The 19804-nt window shown below is 42.7% G+C and overlaps 1 protein-coding gene across 4 annotated transcripts in view; it reads right to left on the bottom strand.

The window, feature by feature from the left end:
* Window positions 1-2186: 2186 nt before the first annotated feature.
* The window catches only part of LOC311248769 (tripartite motif-containing protein 16-like), a 28428-nt gene continuing 10810 nt past the window's right edge, over window positions 2187-19804 (bottom strand). For 3 of the 4 annotated variants that reach the window (XM_084339598.1, XM_084339597.1, XM_084339599.1), the window contains 6 exons: window positions 18852-18947; window positions 13157-13390; window positions 12703-12862; window positions 7992-8147; window positions 7248-7307; window positions 2187-2912 (listed from right to left, as the gene is read on the bottom strand). In XM_084339598.1, the coding sequence (XP_084195724.1) occupies window positions 2374-2912; window positions 7248-7307; window positions 7992-8147; window positions 12703-12862; window positions 13157-13390; window positions 18852-18947 (1245 nt within the window). In that variant the 3' untranslated portion in view covers window positions 2187-2373. The remainder of the gene's footprint in view (window positions 2913-7247; window positions 7308-7991; window positions 8148-12702; window positions 12863-13156; window positions 13391-18851; window positions 18948-19804) is intronic. The other variant, XM_084339600.1, reaches the window with a different exon arrangement.

Genomic DNA, 19804 nt, shown 5'->3' with positions numbered 1-19804 from the left:
TTAAGAAGGTTATTTTTTTAATATTTCTTTTTCATTTCAGATATTGATTGAAGAAGTGTGTCTTTAGTCGACGGCGAAAGACTGATCGGGTTTCGGCTGTCCTAACTGTGGTGGGAAGTTCGTTCCACCATTGTGGAGCGAGGACTGAGAATATGCGGCTTCATTTTGACGACCTCCCGGAACTCCGATAGGAGTGGCTCTGAGGCGGCCAGAAGAAGTAGAGCGGAGGGGTCTTGAGGGTGTGTAGTTAGAAGATGCAGAGCGGAGGGGTCTTGAGGGTGTGTAGTTAGAGACCATTGACCGGAGGTAGGCGGGAGCCGTTCCCTTCGCTGCACAATATGCCAAGTCGAGGGCCTTGAAGCGGATTCGTGCGGCGATGGGGAGCCAGTGCAGGTCCCTAAGAAGTGGGGTGACATGGGCTGACTTTGGTAGGTTGGAGATCAGAAGGATGAGTCTGGATGAGTTGAAGAGGCTTGGTGGTGGTGATCAGTAGACCAGCAAGCAGTGCATTGCAGTGGTCAAGGCGAGACATGACTGTTGATTGGACAAGGAGATGAGCAGCTTCTTTTGTCAGGAAGGGGCAGATCCTTCTGACGTTGCTCATGAGGAATCTGCACGTGTGTGTGTATGTGTGTGTGGGGGGGGGGGGGGGGGTGACATGCCCCTTGATTGTAATGAGCTGGACAGGTGTGTGTGTGTGTGTGTGTGTGGGAACATGAACGCGATATCTGCCATGCGAGACTAGGCGAGCAGGCTATAAGGCTTGTTGTCAACTATGAAGTGTTCGACTTTCTGACTCCCCCCCGGCTGCAATAGTCTACTCTCGCTTGTTCGATGGGAGAAGGCTTGAGACGTAATAATGTTACCCTGAGATTTTGTGTAGAGGGAACAGGGTCCAAGGACCGAGCCCTGGGGGACACCTGTCCGAAGGGGGCGGGGGGCCGACAGGGTCCCTCTCCGTGACACTTGGTAGGAGCGGTCGTCGAGGTAGGATGTCAGAGCCAGCCACTCCCATTCCTGTGAGGGACACGAGGAGGATCTGATGGTTGGCTGTGTGGAAGGCTGCCGACAGGTCCAGGAGAATCAGGACAAAGGAGAGGCCTTTCACTTTTGCTAAGTGAAGAGCATCTGTGACCGCAATGAGGGCCGTCTCTGTGGAGTGACCAGTCCTGAAGCCTGACTGATAAGGATCTAGGAGGTCATTCTGTAAGAGATAATCACTAAGTTGGTTGGATACAGCACGTTCAAGTGTTTTAGAAAGAAAGGAGAGAAGAGAGACAGGACGATAGTTGTCTATTTAGTAATAATATGTTTTTGGCTAAAACTGACACATTTACAGAAATGTTTATTAATGTGTACTGTCCTTTTTAAATAAACTGAAACTGAATAATAATAACTTTATTTGTATAGCACCTTTCATGCAGGGGATTGCAGTTAAACGTGCTTTACATCAGTAAGAAATAAGACATAAAATCAGTGTAAAACAAGCAGCAAGAGCAAAGCATAAAGTGGGATAAATGCAGATATATTAATCAAATCATATCAGAACCTCACGTAGGCTTCTTGAATTTCTGTAATCTGTTACAAAACATGATACAGGTTATAGTATGGACCCAGCGGATAGTGGGGCGTAAAGACAAAAGTAAAAATAAGTAAAATAATAGCAAGAGTAAAATGAGCAGACATATAAAATCACAGTTTTTCACATTAGGATCTAACATTCCAACAGGCCACCTTGTTTATAGTTTGATTCGATTTTATTAGAATAGAAAAGACATGAATGATGAAATGAGCACATACAAATTAATTTCAGGTAACTAACATTGCATTCCTCTTGTCGTGGAATTAACACAACATTATGCATTTTGACAATAAAAGTATGCATTGGTGGGTTAATTTCACTGGATGCATCAACAAGGCTTTCTAAATGTAAACATTATCTGTGCACCTCCCCTTTTCTTCTCTCTCTCCCTCTGGTTCTCGCTCTCCCCTTTTTCCCTCTCTCTCTTTCCTTCTCTCTCCCTTATTTATTGCAATTCTCCTTGTATACTATTGCTACTGTCATTTTGTATTTAATTTACTTGTACAGTATGCATGTACAGTACACATAACCTTGTTTTTTGTTGCAGCCCCCCCCCCCCCCCCCCTCTAAAGGATATAGGTTTTTGGTCAGGCTGCTTTTGTATAATCATCATTTGTTCTTACTTGGTTGCCTGGGTAAATAAAGGTTACATAAAAAAAAAAAAAAAAAAGATATATATATATTTCCGATATTACATTTTAATGCCAATATGGGCCAATAATATCGGTAGGCCGAAAACATCTCTAATTGGTATCAATTATATTTAAAAATAGATACGCTGATCTCAGGCTCTACCATATCTTCATTAATTCTGCTGTTTCTCCACCACAGCCAACACCTATCCCTGGATAGAGGGCGCGTCTGAACCTGGTGTGAACTGTATGGAGGAGGGTCATGGTGTCAGAGACACTGTAGAAGGACAGAGTACCTGCCTTGTGATCCAGGTACACTCCTATCCTGGAGGACCGAGGGCCTGAGACTGTAGTGTGAACATCATTGTGAGTGAACATGTAGCCTCCTCCATTGATGGACCTGTAGCTCAAACACCAGGACTTGTTATTCCATCCAAAGCATGACTCATCAACAGCACCTTCTCTTCTCATGTCTCTGTAACAGACTGCTGTATTTACACAGGAGCCGCTCCACTCTACTTCCCAGTAACAGCGTGCAGACTGACCCTCTCTGCACAACACCTGAGGCCACTCAGTGAATCTCTCAGGATGGTCAGCGTAGTGGTGGTTGTTTCTTGTACCAGTCACCTTCCTGTTCTCCACTGACAGGGACAGCCAGTTCTTCATTGTGTTTGGGTCCAGTGAGAGGGGACGGGCGTCTGGGAGAAAAATACATGACATCAAATCAGAGCAAGTTAAACACACAACCTCTACAGGGAGGTGCAGTCTGACGTCACTCTGGAGCGCCCGCGAGGTCCACCCGTACAGGGATTCATCACTGGGAAAATGGATCATCGGCTATTGTAACAATTCTGCCGCATGAACATTGAAAAGCGTTCCATTCTTGCTTCTATCACTAACATTATCGTTTAAGCATTTTTGCAGTAGGAGTTAAATCATTTTGTGTCCTGTACTGTTGTAATTGTGTAGGGACTGTCCTGCTCCACTAGGGGCAGGCTTTTCTCATTCACTAGGCTGGGCGCGCGATTTTGCGCGCCGCGTGGGAGCAAATTCGAGACACATATTCGGTTCCAAAAAGGTGTCCCACGGTCTCCTCTATGGCCGGGAATATTTTCACGCGGATCGGAATCACGGCGCGCCCGTGGGACACTTTACCATTTCGGCGAGTTTATTCCACGCTTTCAACTTTCCTTTTCTAAGCGTTTTCGGGGCTACATGTGAATGGGTGAAAGTTGCGGGACGCCCAGATGTACCCACGGTAGAAAGCTCGCGTGGAGCCCATAATAGGCTCACTTAATACAGCGTTTTTAAAATCACGCAAAATTTTCAGGGTCGCGAGCAGACCTTTTCCCCTCGTTTTCGATGATGGAAGTGATTTAGGAAAAGCTTCGGCACGCCGAGAGGTACCCGTGGATTTAATCTCGCGAGGATCGGGGCAATATTCGGCCCGTGGGAGAGAGAGAGAGAAAGAGAGAGAGAGACAGAGAGACCTGTCCTGCTGCATCACTGTGATCCACTGTCCTGGTACATCACTGTGATCCACTGTCCTGCTGCATCACTGTGATCCACTGTCCTGCTACATCACTGTGATCCACTGTCCTGCTACATCACTGTGATCCACTGTCCTGCTGCATCACTGTGATCCACTGTCCTGCTACATCACTGTGATCCACTGTCCTGCTACATCACTGTGATCCACTGTCCTGCTACATCACTGTGATCCACTGTCGTGCTACATCACTGTGATCCACTGTCGTGCTACATCACTGTGATCCACTGTCCTGCTGCATCACTGTGATCCACTGTCCTGCTACATCACTGTGATCCACTGTCCTGCTGCATCACTGTGATCCACTGTCCTGCTGCATCACTGTGATCCACTGTCCTGCTGCATCACTGTGATCCACTGTCCTGCTACATCACTGTGATCCACTTCACCTCCTTCCACCTCCTTCTACCTCCTTCAACCTCCTTCACCTCCTACAGGACACAAAATGATTTAACTGCCTCTCCATTTTTATTTTTGGTTAAAATTTTATTCGACGATTTCTTTTTACCATTAATTGCGAATATCTGTCATGTATCAGTTGATTGATTGCTTAATTGAATCATTCATCCATTGATTGAGTGTGCTAGACGGGTTCCAAGGTGAGTAGGTAGTGAGAGTAGGTACTGAGTAGGTACTGAGTAGGTAGTGAGTAGGTAGAGAGTAGGTAGAGAGTAGGTAGAGAGTAGGTACTGAGTAGGTACTGAGTAGGTAGAGAGTAGGTAGAGAGTAGGTAGAGAGTAGGTAGAGAGTAGGTAGAGAGTAGGTGCAGTATTTTCTTTCTTTTTTTTTCTTTATTACAAGAAAAAAAATTATTGAACATTTTCAGTTGTAGATATTGTACATTTTCCATATTTTTTTTCTTTTTTTCCCTTTAATTTCCCCTTCCCCTCCCTCATTCCCACCACATCCCCCCCACACCGAGGTTGTTGACAAACACATCTGCAAAACATACAAACACATAGCATAGATGTTGCTGGGAAAGAACCCTCTAAATTTTGGAGATTCAACTCCCACTTATTATCTGAACCTGAATTTAAGGATTTTATTCATACACAAATAAAAATCTTCTTTGAGATAAACGACACACCTGAAATTAGCAGTGACATACTCTGGGAGGCCTTTGTTCCCCCCCACGGGGTCGGTACTGACCCCTTTTGACATTATAATCATATAGGCATATTTTTATGAATGATGGAAATAATTTGTGATTTTAAAATCAACCGTTTTCAAGTATTAACATCACTACTATGTCACAAATGCATGTAGAATGTAAAACGTTAGGTTGGCAATAGTTTAGCAATAGGTTAAAAGTGTTCTTATATCGTTTTAAGTTTTCGATATGCAATCGTCTATCTGACCCGGAACCGGAAATGGAAATGTTGAACCATGGGAATTGTAGTTTTTTTGCTGCCATTTTGTAGAGGAGATTCATAGCTATCGGCCAGCGTTGAAATTTATCCGATCTACACTTCCTGTCACATACTATGGTGGTTCAAAGTTCAGCGTTCTGAATGAATCATATCAATAATTTTTATGATTCGCGATAATAAGCTACAAAAGGTAACGTTTTTGACAAATATTGAAACGCAGTCAGTTTCTCCTCACTATTGTTACCATGTAGGAAGAATTAGATCTGAAATTAGTTTCAAAATGGTTACACTGTGGTGGAAATAAAAAAGTACAGTCGATTACAGTAAATATCAGTATCTGTTATTATGCACGCTTGGTGATACTATATCCAAATTGAACTCAGCCATTTGAAAGATACTATATGTATATATATATATAAATGTGCGAATTGGCTATAATAAGGTAATGTATAAGCATATATTCTATATTCTATAATAATATTTCAAATTGCATTGGTCCGGATGGGAGAATTCAGTACTGTATATACAGAACCTTCAGTTTTATCATCTTCCCTTTATTAATTTCCTTAGATCTTTTGTACACATGATCTCAAGAGGGTACTGAATGAGCTCAGTGGCAGTTTTTTAAGTCTGGTCATTATTATCATGGTTTTATTCACTGTCAAAGATGAAAAGAAAAATCATAATTCATATTTTCCTTTGTTTCATCACAATTTAAGCAAGCCTAGTAATAGACACAATATTTCTGACACTGAGAATACATTCATTGAGGTCCATAGATGTTCCTAGATACCAAGAATATGCAAATAGCCCTTGTAGAAGTGGAGCAATATTCCATTTACCTAGGTATACATTTTATGCAGATTTTCACCTGGGGTGGAACAGGTTAAGGCATATCTCCGCGGACAGGCTATCTCCTTTGCCTCTCATTTTGGGAAGCAGGAACAATCCAAATTAACGGGTATATCAGATGAGATTAAACTATTAGACATCCAGTACTCGTCTAAACCCACCCCTGCTCTATATAAAAAACGACTCCAGCTTCAATCACAATATGATTTGCTTTCAACTAGTAAGATCGAGAGACTACTCCTGCACACCAAGCAACGTTTTTTCGAGCAGGGGGACAAGGCAGGAAGATTACTTGCATACCAAGCACGAGTGGCGAGTGCCTCTAGACTGATTCCCAAGATAAAATCCCAATTAGGTGTCACTACAACAGACCCTACGGAAATGTCTGAAATTTTCTCTGACTATTATTCCAAACTTTACACGTCGGAGTCTTCCCAGCAGGACTGGGATCGCCCAAACCCCCTCAAGTCTCTCAAGTACCCTCAAGCGAATAAAGCGGAAGCTGAAGAGTTAGGCACGCCTATAACCATCTCTGAAGTGACTGAGGCAATCAAATCTTTACAAAGTGGTAAATCACCCGGGCCAGATGGCTATACCAAGACCACCCGCATTTCATTGTATACTTGTATGCCGTGACAATTAAAACTCTTGACTTGACTTGACTATACTACAGAATTTTATAAAACTTACTCCGTGTTGGTTGCCCCTTTCCTACTGAGTGTATATAACGACTCCCTTCTAAAGGGCCAAATGCCACCCACGCTATCAGAGGCGTCATTGTCCCTGCTGCTCAAAAAAGGGAGGTGCAGTCTGACGTCACTCTGGACCGCCCGCGAGGTCCACCCGTATAGGGATTCATCATTGGGAAAATGGATCATCGGCTATTGTAACAATTCTGCCGCATGAACATTTAAAAGCTTTCCATTCTTGCACAAGATGTGTTCCCTTCTATCACTAACATTATCGTTTAAGCATTTTTGGTTAAAATTTTATTCGACGATTTCTTTTTACCATTAATTGCGAATATCTTCATGTAGAGCTATAGATTGTGGATGAATACGCACAGAAAGGTACACCATGCAAATGTTCATGCTTTACTTGGTTTAAACGAGACAATTTAGAAATGGGCAAATACATTGTGTTTTCAAGATGGTGGACCGGCCGGAAACAGCAATGACGTAACCACTACACCTCCCTATTATGTCAGAGTCTGTCCGTCAGCCGACACACAAGTGATAGAAAGATGTCATTGTTGAACTCACATTGGAAAAAGTACTCTCTCGTCCCGGGCTTTGGTTGAAGTAGAACAGCCACTGGAGAAACTAGAGACACAAAATATCAGTCATAGCATGTTATTATCAACATGGATGAAACAATAGAACTCATCACTTATTTCTGATTTGCTCCTTGAGCTGTTCCAGAGGTCCTGACGAGTGGGTTCACAGGGAGGCTCATTCTGGGTTTCTATTGTGATGTCACTTGTCTTTATTTATTTGTCTTTGTATGCATCTATCTCTCACTATTTCGGTCTGTTATCTGTTGCTATTTGATTGGATTGAGTGATCGATTACAATTTCTATTGATTAAAAATGAAAATAAATTCCATTTCACTGCTTCACTGCTTTCCTAAAACATACTTTCATGATCATCTAAAGTAAACAAAAGAAATGAGCAGAAATAGATACCATCTTAATGAAATATTGTTTATATATATATATGTTATCATAGTACCTGCTGGAGTGTAGCCAGCATTGAGTCATGTTTTACAAGTCTATACAGGTGCAGCTCAATAAATTAGAATATCGTGGAAAAGTCCATTTATTTCGCCGCATTGATGCAGTAATATGTGCAAAAGGAGCCCCAACTAAGTACTAGTAGAGTGAACATACTTTTCAGTAGGCTGACATTTCTATATTAAATATATATATTTTTTGATTGGTCTTATGTAATATAAACATTTGAGATACTGAATTTGGGGTTTTCATGAGCTGTAAGCCATTACTTACTTTTACGTAGGTCTTTAAATCCCTGGCTTGTGCCCTCCGCTCCAGATGTTGCCAGGACAGCCCTTCTTTCTTCATCTCCTGTTCTGTGGTTCTTCTCCAGGTGGCTTTCGGTCTGCCTCTCTTCCTCCTGCGCTGTGGGTTCCATGTCAGCGCCCGCTTTGTGATTGTAAGCCATACTCATCAAAATTAAAACAAATAAAGGCTTGAAATATTTCACTTTGTATGTAATGAATCTATAAGAGTTTTGCTTTTTTAATTTAATCACTGAAAAGATTAAATCGCTGAATGAATGAATGAATGAAAACTTTATTTAACAGATTGCAGAATGGGTACAATACAGTACGGCTCAATACATACAATTGTTAAGGGGATGCAGACCTGAGAAAGACGTTTGTCTTGTTTCCATCAGGGTCCCCCATTTTCAATTCATATAGACATTTATGACATACACAACATACATGACATTTATGGCATAGGGACATATAGGTATTTAGTACTGATACATTTGTGACATAAGCGGTATTCAAATATACAGTACTGTTACCCCTAGATCCTGACAGAGTATATACATATGATGGGGAGGGGACTGTACATTAGGAGGGGGTGGGTGGGAGGGAAATATACATACGGCGGGGAGGGAATATATACATGCGGTGGGGAGGAGACTGTCTATTAGGAGGTGGTGGGGGTTTTGGGCATTTACGGTGGCCAGTTTCGAATTGCAGCCTCCCGTAGGTGCTCTTTAAGAGCGGTTTTGAATGTGGGCAGGGATTCACATTCCTTTACAGCTTTGGGTAGGGCGTTCCACATTGTTGTGGCATAATTGCGAAACGTGTTTAGTCCCTTGTTTGAGCCGAATCTGGGTTTAACATGATTTGTTGAGCTTCCTCTGGTGTAGTGGTTGTGGTATTCACTGACCTTTGGGAAGTATTTTGACATGTACATGGGCACCCCGGTCGTATAGTGTATCTTGTAGACCAGGCCCATTGCAAGTTGCTGTACTCTGTTGTCTACTCTAAGCCATCCTAGGTTGTCAAAGTGGGCAGGGGTGAGGTGGGTTCTGGGGTTCAGGTCAAGTAGTAGTCTGACCAGTTTGTTTTGTGATGTTTGTAATTTTGTTTTAAGCGCCTTTGAGGTGCTTTGGTACCATGAGGTGCACGCATAGTCATAGTACCCTTGAATGAGTGCTCCTGCCAGAGTCTTCAGGGTATTCTTGTTTACCAGAGAGGAGATCCGGTACAAGAATCTAGTTCGTTGGTTGACTTTTTTTATTACATTGGATGCCATTTTGTCACAGGAAAGATTTGCCTCTAGGATGGAACCCAGGTAGGTAATTTCGTCTTTCCTTGTGACAATATTGTCACCCACTGTAACTGAGAATCCGTCGGTCTTGCTGAGTTTGTTATTTGAACCGAAGAGAATGGACTCTGTTTTGCCCATGTGTAATGATAGTCAGCGAGCCATATGCAGATTTTGCCTAGTTCCGTGCTGAGGGTTTTTTCAACCTGCAATTTGTTCTTGTCAGAGACCAGCAGGGCTGAGTTGTCCGCAAACAGGAACAAGTTGCAGTCACAGGCTGACGACATGTCATTTGCATAAATTAGGAAGAGTAGCGGTCCTAGTATGCTTCCTTGTGGAACACCACAGCTCACTGTGAGGGGGGGGGATAGAGTACCGTTTACCTCTACCATCTGTTCTCTCCCCTCCAGGTAGGATTGCATCCAGCTCACTGATAAGCTATCAAAACTAGGGATGTCCCGATCGCCTTTTTTTGCTTCCGATCCGATCCCGAGCATGTGATTTTAAATATCTATCGATCCGATCATTTCCGATCCGATCTTTCACATTAGTAATCAATTTTGACGCATTTGTCAGAAACTGGTGGAGCGAGACAAGCCCATCTGTTGCCTATATCCGGGGCGCGAGCGCAGAGGCGTTTGTTATTACATTCACCCTGAGAAATGTGCTTCTGCTTCATATGAGAAATATTAAAAGTTTCAATATATGTTTGCACATTAGTATACATTCAGTGTTCGACTTACGTAATGGTCCATTCTGGTCTGAAACGCCGACGATCATCCTCAGTCACGTAACGTTATCCTCCAAAAGTTAGTCTGAAAACTTCGCCTCCAGCCGGCTGTCCTCCTTGCAAACATTGCAACTGGCTTGACTTTCTATTTTTAAATGCTTAGTTCCAAACCTCTGACATTAAGTCTAGCTGCTCAAGTCAGTGGATATTAACCGTGTTTCGGGAGCGACGTGTTGTTGTTGTTGTGGTCGAGCCGCGTGTAGCGTGTAGCGTCTAAATTAAAGGGGTGTTTGTTGCAACGGTGAAAATTAAAGGGGAATGTGTTTGTTGTGGAAAATTATTCTGCTCTGTGTGACAATAAATACATTAATGATGATATATTATATGTAATTTAAAACCAAAACTAAGGCCTCCGTATGAGTTTAAGACGTGGACATGGTCATGTTTGTTGAATAAAAATTTTCTTTTTTTGACTGCCGATTTTTATTATTATTTTTTCCCGATCCCCGATACTCTGAAAAGCACGTGATCGACGCCGATTCCGATCACGTGATCGGATCGGGACATCCCTAATCAAAACCAATTGCTTTTAGCTTGTCCATTAGAATGGAGTGATTGACAGTGTCGAAGGCCTTTTGTAGGTCCAGCATGACCATGCCGCAGTATTTGCCCGCGTCCACCTCTTGTTTGATGTGGTCGTTCAAATAGAGGAGGCATGTGTCAGTGGAGTGGGACGTTCTGAAGCCAGATTGGAATTCGTAGATTAGATTTTTTTCCGCCAGGTACTTTTCGACCTGTTCGTAGACTATTTTCTCCATGACTTTCGAGATGGAGGTAAGAATAGAAACAGGGCGGTAGTTGCCTGGGTCTAATTTGCTGCCCTTTTTGTGCAGAGGGGTCACTCTCGCAATTTTGAAGTCCTTGGGGACGTGCCCCTGTTTTATAGAGAGGTTTATTATGTGTGTGATGACTGGGGTGATGGCGGCTGCTGCGTCTGAGGAATTTGGAGGGGATGTTGTCATGGCCAGTGGCCTTGTTAGGTTGGAGGGCGCTCAATTTTTTGAGTACCTCATCGGTTGTTACCATTTCAAGTTTGAAGTCGTCTTTGTGGACCCCTAGGTTTTTGTAGTATGCTACCATGTGTTCTACCCCATAATGCCCTTGTTACGGACGGTGTCCTTATGTGTATATATATGGGAGTAATGTATGTAATCTGTTGTGTATATAGGCATGTTTTGTTTGTTGTTGTCTTGTCTCCCTCTTGTGTCTACATATCCCCAGGTTCCCAGTTGCAGCAGCAGCTGGTCAATCAGCAACTCACCCCGGTGCAGCGGCAGCTGAGACTCGTTCTGCAATCAACATCCACTCTCCCTTCATAATACCCTTTGTGTTTCAGTGTTAGTTGGCTCCCTGGTTCGTTTGGTCTGTGGTTGTGGTAATTATACTTGGTCTGTGTCTGTGTGGGAGCTCATCTTTGTGTGGTCTGGTAATAGAGCTGGTGAAGGCTCTGGCACTTTGTGCTATTAGTTAGTTTAGGATTTTGGTATAGTTTTGTGCTGTTTGTGTGTTGTATAGAGCTGTGGCCTGGTTGGCATTAGTTTAGTTATTTGTACATTTCTGTTTTGTTCCTAACTTGTGTATTTCCTCGTCACCCAGCCTATGGTGATTGTTTTGCTTTGTTATTAATCTTTTGTTTTGCACACAGGGACATTGAGGGCAGGAAGATACCCTGGGGTCTACATCTGCATCACGTAGGAGAACTACTGTTAAAAACACCAGCTTTAGAGTGAGCACCACCACCTGTACTTTGGGGCGTCCGCGCCTGTAAAGGGAGGGGTGGGCTTTTGTTTCCTTTTGATATTATTTGGTGCTCACTGGTAGGTCCTCTTTGCTCTGTGTTGCTGATCCTCATTTGTGTAAAATAAATATTGTTATTTTACAATCCGTCTCTGGTGTTTTGTGTCACTGCACCCTCACCTATCCTGTCTGTGGCCTAGTGTTGCGTCTCCCCACGGGGGCACGTAACAGCCCTGAGTGGGAGGGTAGTTTGTTTACCAGTGTTGTGGCTATGTTTGTGAAGAAGATGTTTAAGTAATTGGCTACATCCAGCTTGTCTGTGATGAGCGTGATGTCCGTCTTTATGTTTATGTTTGAGAATCTGGTTTTAAGTTTTTTACTGCAGCCTAGTTGATTATTGAGTAATTTCCAAAGTTCGCAGGGTTTGTTTTTGTTTCTCAGTTTTGTCGTTGATGAAATTTCTTTTTGCGGTTCTGATCATGGTGTTTACGTCACTTCTTAGTCTGTTTCTTTGGATTTTTTGTTCAACCACGTGGGCTTGGAGTTCACTGTTTGAGCTTTTGGAAAGCTTTGTCTGACTTTTATGAAGTTCAGAGCATTTTTTGTCTCTGGTTTTCATAGCGGCCAGTATTTAAATCCATGCCTCAGCGCGATTTTTAACCCTGGTGGTTCTTATCGGTGCCATGTTGTTGAGTATTGCTGTGAATTTGGTTTTGAATCCAAGCCATGTTTCTTCAACCTGTGTACCACTGAGTTCATCTGACCAGTCCAAGCTCCCCAGTTCTAGGTTAAAGGCCTCTCTAGAGTAACGTTCCATGATTTGTTTACTTGGTAACAACTGATATCTTCATGTTTTACAACAGTCTATATATATATTCATCTCACCTTCTCCTGATATCTTCGGCCACGTATCCTTCAGGATGTCCGTCAGTTCGTCTCTCAGCTCAGAAACAGCATCACTCACATTCCTGAAGTCACGTAGAGGATGGACCGCGATACTGGGTAAGTCTGGAGATACGCTGGGACTGGAGAAGGACTGGAAACCCTGGATAGAGATAAATTATATTAAACAAAGAGTCAGAATCATACGAAAATCACCTACAGTAAAACTAGTATTTATTTTTTTTCCAGATGTACAAATGGCTGTTCTATAGTGAATCACTATAGAAATAACTATATACATAGTATTTCTTTGGTAAAACCACAGGGATACTAGTGATTCACCGTACATTTATTGACTTTACTACTGCAAATAGTACATGGGCAGAAACAGACATTTTAAAGTAGATCTATATGGTTTAAATATAAAAGGAATAGAATATATTAACATCTAGTGAACCTGAATGAAATGGATGTGGTCGTCAGCGTGCTCCAGCTGCTCCAGCTCCACCCCTCTCCTCCTCAGCTCCTCTATCTCCTGTTCCAGTTGCTTCAGGACCCCTTCAGCCTGACTGACTGCAGTCTTCTCCTGGGCTCCGATCAGGGCCTTCACCTCCTTGCGCCTCGTCTGTATGGAGCGGATCATCTCAGAGAAGATCTTATCACTGGCCTTCACTGCTGTCTGGGCTGAACTCTGTTAAGACACAAAGACATGAATGGACTGCACTTTTATAGCACTTTCTTCTAAAGAGCTTTACAACTATGTGTCAATGGAAAGATGTACTGTAAAGATGCCAAGAACAAATGCAATGAAAAGGACTGTGATGTATAGAGCCATGACTGCATGGAATACCTTACCACCTGCATTAACTAGGGTTGAAGAAAAACAGACATTTAAAAAACACAAATCATATAAGAAAGAATCGTACCGTCAGTTAAGTAAACATAGTGGGTGATTGAGAAGATGGGTATGTGTGATTGGTGAACTTAGATTTTAATTAGGGATGCTCGATATTGGCTTTTTTACCAATACCGATATACCGATATTGTCCAACTCTTAATTTCCGATACCGATATCAACCGATACCAACCGATACCAATATATGCAGAGTTTCCCCCCCCAAAAAACTGAATAATTTCAGTTAATTAACATTACATATCTCTTGTCGTGTAATTAACACAACATTATGCATACTTTGACAATAAATAAAATAATAATCTGTTCTTACTTGCTTGCCTGGTAAATAAAGGTTAAATAAATGTAAAAAAATATATATATATATTTGAAAACCGATACCGATATTTTCCGATATCACATTTTTATGCCAATATCGGTAGGCCGATAATATCGGACATCCCTAATTTTAATATATTTGTATGTTGTATTGAGATGTATTGTTGTACTTTAAGTGAACATATATGCCTTGAAACATGAGAAGATGGGTATGTGTGATTGGTGAACTTTAAGATATTTTATTATATAATATTTGTATGCGTTATTGAGGTGTATTGTATTGTTTTATTGTATTGTATTGAGTATTGTATTGATTTGTATGGACCCCAGTAATAGTAGCCTATGCCTGTGGCAATGGCTAATGGGGATCCGAATAAACTAAACTAAACAAAACAACTTATGTCTCACATTCAAAGAGATTTGCACTCATTCATACCTCATTGCACCTTACCCTAAGTTTTGTACCACATTCCATTTCTGCGTTGTACCTCACCGTTACTAATTTGACTCTGTATTGTATATGTATATTGACTGAACACTACTTTATTCTGCATACTTTTTACTTATTTTCTTTTATTTATTACAGTATGAAGCACACTCCCAGGGGCTCATACAGAAAAAAGCTAATCATTTTTTTTTGTTCTTTTTTTAATATATATATATTTTTTATCTCATTCATTCCATAAGAACGTAGAATACACATTTACAGACTTTTTTTTAATATGGTCCATTTGCATGTTCTTGGTATCTGATTCTAGGGACATCTATGGATCTCAGGGAATGTATTCCCAGTGTCAGAAATACTGTGTCTGTTACGAAGCTTGAGTAAATTGTAATGAACCAAATGAGAATATCAATTAATTTTTTTTAATCTTTGACTGTGAATAACATCATGCTCAAATTGACCAGACCTGAAAAATCTAAGCAAATGAATAAATGGAAGATGATACAGTACTGAATTCTGCCATCCGGACACATGCAATTTGAAATAGGATTATAGAATATAGAATAACAGGCCTAAAATGGTTATGCGATTAAAATGCGATTAATTAGATTAATTAATTAATTACAAATCCTGTAATTAATTAGATAAATTTTTTTAATCGCCTGACAGCACTAGTTTTTATCTCTTTTTATACTTACTTTTAGGGTGTCCTGTCTGTGTACATGTCCATTCGTGTTTTTGTGCCTTTTTATGTTCCATGTAAATGGCCACAATGGAAACAAGCCACGGCTTTATTGCGTTTTATCCATTTGACCAGCGTTATGACACTGTTAGTTAAAATGTTGTCCTACTGTTGTGTCAATAAAGTATTCAATCACACACACACACACACACACAGAAGGCTGAGGTTAACATGCAAGGCGCTAACCTGCTTGTTGGTTCCGTCAGTGTCTTTTTCTTTATTAAAACCATTATTTATTATTATTAAGAGAGTATGTTTTCTTTATGTACGTAGACAGTAAGATGGTGGAGAGGGATGCAGAATAGGGCAGATACAGGAAAGAAGGCTCTGGCAGGATTGGATCGCAGGCTAACAGGGGTACATGTGGTTCCAGAGGCAGGGTCCTAACCACTACACCATCTCTGGGCACATTGGGCCTCATTCACCAATACTCTCATTATTTTTCTTATATTTTTGCTTAACCGTCTGTTATCTCAACACACTGGGATTTTAAAGTCGGATTTGAGAGCAATTGACCAATGGTAGGCTTTTAAATAAATGTTTTATCTGGGTATGAGTTTCTCATCTCGGTAAGAGTGCTCTCGAACACTCTTAGAATTTGGTCTTGCCTAAGAGAAAAGCAAAAATAGAAAACATTGCTGAAGCCCAGGTAAGAACAAAATAAGGACTTCCGGTTTGCGACGTTCTGGTGAGCAGCCACATGAAAGAGCTCCCGGTCGGTGAATATCAAGAAAAGGAAGTAAAACAATTCAAAGCGAAATAAAAAGTGAATGATTCAGACTAGCATGACGCAGTGGGCAGCTAGCATACAGACTGACATCCAAGTTAAAATGCAGATCGCCCAGGACATGCGGGCTAGCACACGGGCTATTGAGTTAGCTAACCAAGCTATCCAAGCTAACACACGGGCTATCCGGGCAATCCAAGCTAGCACGCAGGCCTGGCTGGAGGAGCTGCAAGCTAACATGGAAGTTAACACGATGAATACGACGCAGCAAGGGATACAAGCTAACGTGGTGTTGGACCACAGCGAGGCCTGGCTGGAGGAGCTGCAAGCTAACATGGAAGTTAACACAGTGAATACGACGCAGCAAGGGATACAAGCTAACGTGCCGTTGGACCGCTGCAAGGTCTGGCTGGAGAAGGAGCTGCAAGCTAACATGGAAGTTAACACGATGAATGCGACGCAGCAAGGGATACAAGCTAACGTGGTGTTGGACCGCTGCAGGGCCTGGCTGGAGAAGGAGCTGCAAGCTAACATGGAAATTAACACGATGAATACGACGCAGCAAGGGATACAAGCTAACGTGGTGTTGGACCGCAGCGAGGTCTGGCTGGAGAAGGAGCTGCAAGCTAACATGGAAGTTAACACAATGAATACGACGCAGCAAGGGATACAAGCTGGTTTGGGAGGTGAAACGGACAGCCCCCAGGGGAGGGACGGGGAGACGCTGGATACAACCGGATCAACCAGGACTCGGACACCGAGGTCGGCCGGACCATCCGCACACGAGATGCAGGCGCGGAGGTCGCCTGGGCGGCCAAGATGCGAACACGGAGGCCACACACACCAACCGAGATCCGAGCAACGAGATCAACCGGACCAGCCAGAACTTGAATAATGAGGTTTCACACACCAAGCAGGACTCGAGCACTGAGGTCATACACACCGACCAAGATTCAATACCACATATGCATATAATGTGATAGTGAATGGAGGTTATGATTCGAGACACACTGCAGACAACACACAGACCACTGGGAATACAGACAGGGTAAACACATTAGATGGGGAAATTGGGACTTGATTTGGGACATATAATACAAATAACACGTACTAGACTAAACTGTAGACACAAACACACATGACGCACAACTAAGCATATTATTTGATAGTGAATGGAGTAGGGCTGACCTTCGAAGCTTTTTTTGGCAATCGAAGCTTCGGGGCCGAGCTTCGATTTTAATTCGAAGCTTCGAGATTTTTTTTTTTTTTTTTAATATATATATATTTTTTTGTTTTTATCTTATGTTGTGGGACTTGTACAGCACTTTGGTGAACTTTGTTGTTTTTAAATGTGCTCTATAAATAAAGTGGATTGGATTAATTAATTAAGTAGCCCCTTTTGTGACTGTGACGCAGCCAACAAGGTTTCACTCGGCTGCGCTGCCTGGGTGCAGTGGGGCTGCTCTCACAGCCAACGACATGACATTACATAATTATGTTGCAACCTTCGTCTATCAAGCAAACAATTATATAAATATTTATATGTAGTTGATAGAGACAAAGGCAGAATTCGACTTAATTAAGCACGTTTTATTAAGACATATTTTTATATGGGTCGGGACACTTTAAAAAAGCAGCACAATGAACACAAATCTGTCCGACATAGTCTTAAATAACAAACGGCATTGCTTCGCTTCTTCGTCGACATGTCTGCTGCACATGTTTTCAACACAGATAATCTCCACGTGCTTGTTGTAGAGAGGTGGAGTCAAGGCGCCGCTTACTTCAGTTTCATTGGAATGGAGGCGGGAAGACGCCGCTTACTTTCGTTTCATTGGAATGGAGGCGCAAGATTTTGGAGGCAAAAAAAAAATTTAAAATAAAAAAAATTATTATTTTTAAACTTCGATTTTTTTTTCTGTTCGAAGCTTGTGCCATCGAACGAAGCTTCGAAGCATCGAAGTATTTAAGACAGCCCTAGAATGGAGGTTATGGTTCGAGACACACTGCAGATAACACACAGACCACTGGGAATACAGACAAGGTAAACGCATTCGTTGGGGAGGTTGGGACTTGATTCGGGACATATAATACAAATAACACGTACTAGACTAAACGGTAGACACTAGCACACATGACACACAAACAAGATGACAGGGAACATGGGGAATCACGCATCGCGCATGGTGGACCAGGATATATGGGGGTGTTCCGTTTCTCGGGGAGGAGGGCGGGAGGGAGGGGTTTCTCTCAGGGGGATCAGAGCGGCTGGGCTTTGCCAGGCGGGGTCCTGTGTGTTGGGGGGTCGGTGGGCGTGGCTCTCGTGGCATGGGAAATAGCGGGCTTGGCTCGGTGGGGGGGGGGGGGGGGGGAGTCCCCTATCCTTTCCTCTACTGGGCCTGGCCCAATTGATTCAAGGGACCTGTGTCGCTGGGGGCCCGGCGGCGGGCGCATCGGCCTGGGATATGGGGGGCTCCTATGGGCTTAACTCAGGGGGGGACCATCGTTTCCGCGGTTTGGCCCGGGAGAGTGGGGTCTTGGATGTTGTGGGGTCGTCGGCCGTGGGGTGGGGTGCTGGGTGGCATGGGAGGTAGCGGGCTTGGCTCGGTGGGGGGCCTGGCCCAATCGAATTCAAGGGGCCCATGTGGATGTACTGTTGTGTTGTTGATGTCATTGTAGATATGGTGTAAGTGTTGTTTGTCTATAAATGTTAATAAAAAAAGTTTAAAAAAAAAATAAAAATGCTAGTTAAGAACTAAATATGTTCTTATATCGCTTCGTAAATGAGGCCCATTGTGTCTTGCTGAAGGACACTTCGGCATGCTTCCAGGAAGAGCTGGGATCGAACCGGGAACATTCAGATTACCAGACGACTGAATGCCAAAAAATGCATGCGTGTCCTACAGGATGTCACCCATCTCGCATGTGTGTGTTCGCTGCATGACGATGTAGCAATGTGCTACAAATAAAGACTTCTTCTTCAAAGTCCAGTTTCATATGACCTCACCTTCAGTGTCTCCACAGCCAGTCTGAGTGCTTTCAGCTCCTTCTCTCTCTCCTGGACTCTCTCCTGGACTTTGAAAATACTCTCCGCCAGCTGTTTCTGTAACAAATCAACGTAGGAAGAAGAGTTTTAGTTAGGGACTTCATTTAAAGCTACACTAGCGACAGCTTTAACTATAGTGTAAGATTGGCACCCTGTGGCCATGAGAGGTAATTGCATCTCGTTTAAACATGGCGGATGAGAGAAAACGGTAACAAACTAGAATGGGTGCTCGTTGAAGCACATATGTCCGCGACATGCTATATAATTGGGAATAAATATGTCCCCCCAATGAGTGAAGGAGGTATGGCATGTATACATATCAGTAGCGGCTGGTACTATCGGAGCCTTGTGGGTCGCAGTTCACGTTAGGTCGAGTTGAAAGTGTAATGCTCTGAGATGCTCTGGAGCAATCTCTCTCTCCGTCTCTCGGATCAATCCAATAAAAGAATTAACACATGTATGTTGTCATTTTAAACAACTCACCATTCATTCATTATGCATCAGCAGCAGCTAAATTAATGTTATAGTTCACAACACAGCATTTTGAATCGCTAGCCTATTATCGTCTCAGCAAGCACAGTCAATACTTTTTTCCGTAGCCGCATTTCGCGGAGACAGCTGTGTAGCGAGAGCGAGAGAGAGAGAGAGAGACTCACTGTTTAGTTGAAACGTCCAGGGCAGGAGGGCTTGATAAAGTGTATAATCCACTGTTGATGTATTCCAGACCACTGTCCAGACTGCATCCGCCATATAGCTTGTTAGCCAAGTGTTAGCTGTTAGCAGTTAGCACCACACAACACAAGTACTTCATTTCTTTGTCCATTTCCGCGTCGAACAGACTGCAAACTACCTGGCGTTCTATCGCCATGCTCTAAGACAAACTCTAACCTTAACCAACTTTGAAAGAGTGCCTA

The sequence above is a fragment of the Notolepis coatsorum genome (genome assembly GCF_963971535.1).
Source record: "Notolepis coatsorum genome assembly, contig: SCAFFOLD_462, whole genome shotgun sequence".
NCBI classification, from domain to species: Eukaryota; Metazoa; Chordata; class Actinopteri; order Aulopiformes; family Paralepididae; genus Notolepis; species Notolepis coatsorum.
Note: the sequence above shows the minus strand (reverse complement) of the source record. Positions and strands in the feature narration are given on the sequence as shown.